The sequence below is a fragment of the Mesitornis unicolor genome, unplaced genomic scaffold (genome assembly GCF_000695765.1).
Source record: "Mesitornis unicolor isolate BGI_N332 unplaced genomic scaffold, ASM69576v1 scaffold39909, whole genome shotgun sequence".
NCBI lineage: Eukaryota > Metazoa > Chordata > Aves > Mesitornithiformes > Mesitornithidae > Mesitornis > Mesitornis unicolor.
The window spans coordinates 36,215-42,953 of record NW_010205956.1 but is presented as its reverse complement, the minus strand read 5'-3'; the positions used below and the strand labels follow the sequence as shown (position 1 = coordinate 42,953).

The 6,739-nt window shown below is 39.1% G+C and overlaps 1 protein-coding gene across 1 annotated transcript; it reads left to right on the top strand.

Moving 5' to 3' along the window:
* Window positions 1-557: 557 nt before the first annotated feature.
* LOC104546254 (elongator complex protein 2-like) lies at window positions 558-6,141 on the top strand (the record flags this gene model as incomplete). The annotated part of the gene is made up of 6 exons (XM_010191600.1): window positions 558-630; window positions 1,068-1,254; window positions 3,474-3,595; window positions 4,080-4,222; window positions 4,743-4,856; window positions 5,828-6,141. Coding segments are annotated over 6 exons (796 nt in total), but the record flags the coding sequence as incomplete, so codon positions are not given.
* Between the last annotated feature and the right edge of the window lie 598 nt (window positions 6,142-6,739).

The following is a 6,739-nucleotide window of genomic DNA, read 5'->3' as shown; positions in this document are numbered from 1 at the left end:
GCAAAGACTGATTAAAAATGTATTTCAGGAGGAAGATGTATTTGTTTTTTTACTGCAGTGTTGTTTTCTTCTTCCAACATGATTCTAGTTGTCTAGTTCGGAAATCTTCTTTCAGTATTTCATGGAACAGGCATCCTTTGGCTGGGTCTTTGTAGTGTATTTCTTTGGTGATTTTCAAATCTGTGGCTTCTGATTTTTATTGGTAGTGTTAAAATTGCTTTACAGGAGTATAGGAATACGTTAAATGGTGCTTTAGTCTGCTTTGTTAATTGTTAGTGTTGCTTCTGCGGTGCTGATGCTGTAGGACCATGGAATGGACTGGAAAAGTTATTTTGTAGCCAGTTCCTAAATGTGAAAGAATTTAGGCAGATGTTTAAATTGAATGCTGAGCGTTACTAGGAATTATTTGGGACATAATACTGGAAGAGTAGGGAGAAGTTCCTGGCAGGTGCATTTCATTTTGCAAAGTACATAAAGTACATTCTGAACACAAGAACCTTGATACATACTGCAAAAATGACTGTGATGTGTTATGTATCTTTTCATGTTTATTTTAGATATGGACACGGATATGAAATTTTTTGTGTTGCTTGCAATAATTCAAACACTGTAATTGCCTCAGCGTGTAAGGTAAGAAAAGATTCTAGCACCATCTAGTGAAAAGTGCCACCAGATTTCTAGGGCTGACAAAGCAGGAGTCTGACTTCAGTCTGAGCTGAATTTTGTTCTTACACTTAAATGAGAGAGATTAAGTATAGATGACGGTTGCCTTGCAAAGGCAAGAGTGAATGCAGATAAGCTATTATTCATAAATTATGTATGGTTTGTATGAAGATATTAGTAAGATAAATTCTAACAAATACAGATGTAAAACATTTTCTTACTGATAATATTGTCAGCATTAGTAGCAAGTAGTGGAGCAGTCTTGAAACTTCCCAGAGGAAAGCCTGACTCTAAGTTGATTGCAAGCCTTAAAACAAGCCCCTGTCATCTTCGTATTTTGAAATGTGTGACTTTTACATTTGCTTTCATTAGTTCTCACTGATATTTTTTTCCCATCAATACAGGCTTCCAAAAAAGAACATGCAGCAATTATTTTGTGGAGCACTGCTTCTTGGAAGAAACTGCAGAGTTTGTCATTTCACAATCTGACTGTTACTCAGCTGGCATTTTCTCCTAATGACAAGTTTTTATTAGCAGTTTCTAGAGACAGGAATTGGTCACTGTGGAGGAAACAAGACTCATCAGAGTCAGGTAAGATGTGTAAAGTGGAGGTACACATTTGAAGACTTCACATTTTCTTCAATATTTTTTACTTCAAGTATTTGGATGAGAATTGATAAAATATTTTAATGGCCATTTTCTTTAAAACAATGAAGAATTAATACTGTTGTAGGCTCTTGTTGCTTTAAGAATGCCAATTAATGGTGTATAGGAAAGCTAGAAAGGGAATTAAAATGTGGAGAAGAATGCAATCGGGCCTTAAATGCTATTTGATTGATGGGTGTAATGAAGTCTGCTATTTGCCCTCCTGCCTTCTGCTTGTGATTGTGTGTTTCAGATTTACTGAATTCAAGTCTACATGCTGGAGTGTAATGCCTGAACAGCAAACTGGTATTCTGTCAAGGAAAACTGTCATCTCGGTGATCTGTTCAGACTGAGCTGGAAGGTTCATTGCTACACTCGTGCCCTGCATAAAGCTGCCTTGATGCTCTTTGCAGGGCATGATACTTTGAGACTCTTGACAGGATTAATCTCTGTCTTTGGTGTGGCTTTCTGATAATCCTGTACAATTGATTATTTTGACTAGGACTGGCTCTATCTGGAAAAAGAGCTGATAGTGAAGATTCAGTTGACTTTCTCATTAAGACTTTGAGCCTTGCAAAATCATGAGGAGATTGCCGTTTAACACTAATGGATTCCTAGAACAGATGCTTGTTCTGGAAACTTTTGTCATTGCACTGTTGACTTAATAGCACATAAACACTGCTGGGCTCTGTAGAGTTTTCCTAGAGACTTGGCAGAGAGCTTTGGCCTCTTCAGACAACGTCCAGTTGCATCCTGGCTTGAGATTTCTGTTCTATTTAGACTTCTATTCTCAATCTTGGCATGTTGTCCACAGTAGTTAAACAATGTTTCAGGATAAGGAGTATGAATTCTCATAGGAAGCAGAGGAAATCTTCCTTTCATCTGTTCATCAATAACTTTTCTGTCTAAAAAGAACATCATTATCAGTGTAGCACATAACTGCTGGTATTGGCATGCTAGGAAGTAGTTATTCAAAATCTATGCTTCAAAATGACAGTCTTTTCTATTTAGGAAAAACATTCTTGTTTACTGATCTGCTGATCAGAGTTATTGCCTGTTTGTATGCATATTGAAATGGCAGCCTGTCTTTGGGAAGAGATTAATCTTTACGATCAGATAATTATGATTTGCTGGTAAATAGGAACTGTAGTGAAATTACTGGGGATATGTGTACGCATGGTAAACACTGCACTATACTAAAACTTTTGAAGTCTGGTCTTATGAGACACTTGTATAGAAAGAACCTGAAGGTCTTATACTTTGACTCCTGGCCAAGAAGGCCAATGGCATCCTGGGGTGTATCGGAAGGGGTGTGGTCAGTAGGTTGAGAGAGGTTCTCCTTCCCCTCTAGTCCGCCCTGGTGAGACTGCATCTGGAATATTGCCTTCAGTTCTGGGCCCCTCAGTTCGAGAAGGACAGGGAATTGCTTGAACGAGTCCAGCACAGGGCCACAAAGATGATCAAGGGAATGGAGCATCTCCCTTATGAGGAGTGGCTGAGGGAGCTGGGTCTCTTTAGCTTGGAGAAGAGGAGACTGAGGGGTGACCTCATTCATGTTTATAAATTTGTAAAGGGTGAGTGTCAGGAGGAAGGAGCCAGGCTCTTCTCAGTGTCAGCCAATGACAGGACAAGGGGCAATGGGTGCAAGCTGGAGCACAGGAGGTTCAACCTGAACATGAGGAAAAACTTTTTTACTGTGAGGGTGACAGAGCACTGGACCAGGCTGCCCAGAGAGGTTGTGGAGTCTCCTTCTCTGGAGACATTAAAAACCCACCTGGATGCATTCCTGTGTGACCTGGTCTGGTAATCCTGCTCTGGCAGGAGGGTTGGACTGGGTGATCTTTTGAGGTCCCTTCCAACTCCTAAGATTCTGTGATTCTGTGACTTTAATTTTTCTGAAACATATGCGTGTAGAAGATCAAACTGTTCCTACTGTTTTAGTGCTATAAGGACTGACTGATAAGGTCTTGAATAGGTGCTAATTATCTTTGTGCTAAGTGTTGGTAAAAATATATTTATGTGGTGCTAAGTATTCCCAATTGCTTTAAAGTTGAGTGGAATAATGTCTGAGTATTTCTACAGTTCTGACAGAAATAAGAGTAACAGTTACTTTTCATATGTAGAGCAGCTGAAGCAAGGGTTTTCCTTCTTATGTTTGATTCCAGGACCAGTTTTCTGTTGCTGTGCTTACACAGACAAAAATACAGCTGTTCACAGTCGAATCATTTGGTCTTGTGATTGGACACCGGACAGCAAGTATTTCATTACTGGCAGTCGAGACAAAAAGGTAATTATTACAAAAGGGATTTTAAAAGCCCAACATTATTTTAAATGTATCTTAGGTGCTGTCTTTCATGAGCCCATATTCCATAAATACGCAGAAAGCTTACTGTGTGTACCACCACAGAAATCAATGAGACTTTCAAATGCTAAATAAAGTGCTTGTGCATATACGTACAAGACTGTGGCCTGTCAGTTGGACTTCCTCCCTTATTTTTTCATACAGTAAGACAAGCATATGTCACATAATTCTCACAGGTCTCCAAGTTTTTCTTTAACTTTCATAACAGAATCTGTTTTTGTTGTCAGTATCTTTAATGAACTCAGACAGACTGTCTAAAAAGTAGATAGACCTTTTTTTACTCTTGTAGGGGTCATCTACTTTGTTCTGCACCTTGGGAGTATTTTGAACTAAGTTATTCCTTATGCTCTTGTAAATGCATTTACGAAAAAGAATAAAGTGAAAATTCCTAGGTGGTTCTCTCTTACAGGTCATTATCTGGGGCCAGTGTGATTTATCTGTGACTGCTGAAGGGAATATGTTGGATTCAGTCAAGCCTTGTTCAACAGTACTGGATGCTGGGGATTCTGTTACTGCTGTTAGCATCAGCCGCGTGCTTACTCCTGATGGAAGGTATTGCTGGTTTTTCTGTAATGTCATTTTGTGTTTAATTTGCAATTAGTATTTTTCTCTCTTTAGTTGGTTTTCTGTGACTAACCATCTTCTCAAATCTACCTGTCAAATAGTTTTACCATTCTTTAAACTGAATTGACTGTTCTTTTCGTAGCCTTCTTTTCAGATATATGTTGACTTTTCCAAACAGTGCAACAAGGCACAAAAAAAAGAAGAAAAAGAGGGGGAGTGGGGCATTAACGCAGCTGAAACGCATTCATTCTTCCAAAAATTTTGACTGGTCTGCTGTCATAAGCTCCTTATTTTTTTTTCCTAATCAAATATATTTTGGAGCTTTCTGCTTTGGTCATTTTTTGTGAAGAAGCTTTGAATTAAATTGTTATATTTCTTCATGAAAAAAATAAATACTGATTCAAAGGGCAAGGTGCAACACAGTGTTTGTAATTCTTTCTAGCTGCGTTCACTGAGCTGCTGCCTACTGTAGTCTCTTTCGGGACTAATGCAGTTGTTCTCTTGATAGATACATTGTTGCAGCAGGCTTAGAGAATGGGAAGATTATCTTGTACACATGGAAGCAGAGTGGGCAAGAACCAGCACTAGCTGATTGGACCATCTGCGTTGAGATGGATAACAGGTATGTCTTTTGAAATAAGCTAGGAGCAAGGAGATATTATTCTTGATACTAATAGTGCTGGAATTCTATTCTTATAATATAAAATGATGTGAAACTGGTTTATTTGTATGTAAAAAACTGCCATCCTTTTAGGAAAAGGCTGATCCCTGAAAGTCTGTAGATGTCTAAGCAAAACCTGGAAAAGAGAATATTAGTTATTTAGATTTATTATTAAGACCAACAAACCCCAATGAAAACCCGTGTGTGTGCATTAAACCCAAATATACTTCACAATATACAGATGCTTTGAGAAGCCCTTTGTTGGCTCCACAAAAAGAAAACTTTTTTTACCTTTAGCCACAAAATAAGATGATAGAAAACACTGAAGAGAGAGGAAAAGAATCACTGTCTGTGTACCTCAGCAAAACATCTTGGAGTGGATGACAGTGAGTTCTCAAGAGCAGCTTGTAGCAGAAACCGAATGACTGACAAGCTGTATGTGGTGCTGCTGAGGTGACAGCTGGAGAAACTCTCTGTAAAGAATCTTTGAATATTTCACGTGGTGCACTCTCCTGGATTCTTCCTGCACTTTCTGGCATTGCTAGTATCCGAATCGAAAGTTAATGTTGACTTTGGCCTGTGTGTGCTTGAAGGAAATTGGAAAGAAACACCAGATAACAGGAAATCACAGTCTTAAAGCCAGAAATCTGTCATATCTCAGTAACTGAGATGCTAGACCTGCAGCTTAATGTGGTAAAACTTGAAATCAATAGCTGTTTAAATTATTGATGAGTGAGAGGATAAAATGTCATTACTGCTAATTGCCCTACTTATTTTAAGAACTTAATACCTGCTGATTTTCACAAGTCAGTTTTGCCTCAGTTGGTAGTGGTAAAAGAAGAGTACTAATTATATAAATGTTGATGTTTACACTCGCATGCCCAGCTGAGTTTGACATTTTGCAGTTATGTATGGATTTCTTTTTGTTGCAGCCAAAGTCATGCTCTTGCTGTGAAACATTTATGTTGGAGACATCATGCAGGCAGAGCTGGACATAATGATCAGAACAGCAGCGAGTGGTTGCAGCTTGCAAGTTGTGGAGCCGATCACTGTGTTAAGATATTCAATGTCAACAGATTTGCTCTTTAGCAAAGACAGCAGGCCTGTCTGTGCCAAACAGATTCACAATGTTTTGTTTCAGCTTTTAACCATTTTGACTGTTGAATTTTCTGCTTTTTGTTGTGGAGAGTAAAATATCTGACATGTAACTTATTAAAGCAACTTTTATGGTAGTTTGAAGTGTCAACTATTTTTCTAATTCTCCAGTTCCAGGAATATGAAGTATTTTATATGCTTTGGTTGGTCAGTATCCTGGAACTGAAGGTTGGGAGGTGGGGCAGAGTATGAGAGAAGGATAATGAGACAATTTTGTTCACTGTGGCTCCAGGGGTGGTGGGAAGCTGCCAGTATTTGAGTTCTTCTCTGCTTGGGATTGCAGGTGGACTACTGAGTTATTTGAACTCCTTATTCCTATTAAACTCAACTGTTAAAGCTAACAACACCTGCCAGTGCTGACACTGTGTTTAAGCATGTGCAGTTGAGCAGAGCTCAGAGTTAAATATACAGCTTTCTCTCATTGCCTTCTGAATGTATATTGCAGCCCTGGTCCAAGTCTTAGACCACCTTACTTGAGGAGGAGTTTGTGTCTGCATGCTTGGAGAGGCCTGCTTGTTTGTTTTTTCCAATCTGTATTTCTCTTTCTTCTGCTGTGCAGAATGCTGGACTCATGCTTCTTGGTCATGAGGGGCTTAAAGCCTAACTCACAGACCAATTAAATCTTCTGGTGCCTCCTCTGTGTACTTGTGAGACCTTTCTGGGCAGTGTGCCGTAGAAGAGCCACCTCT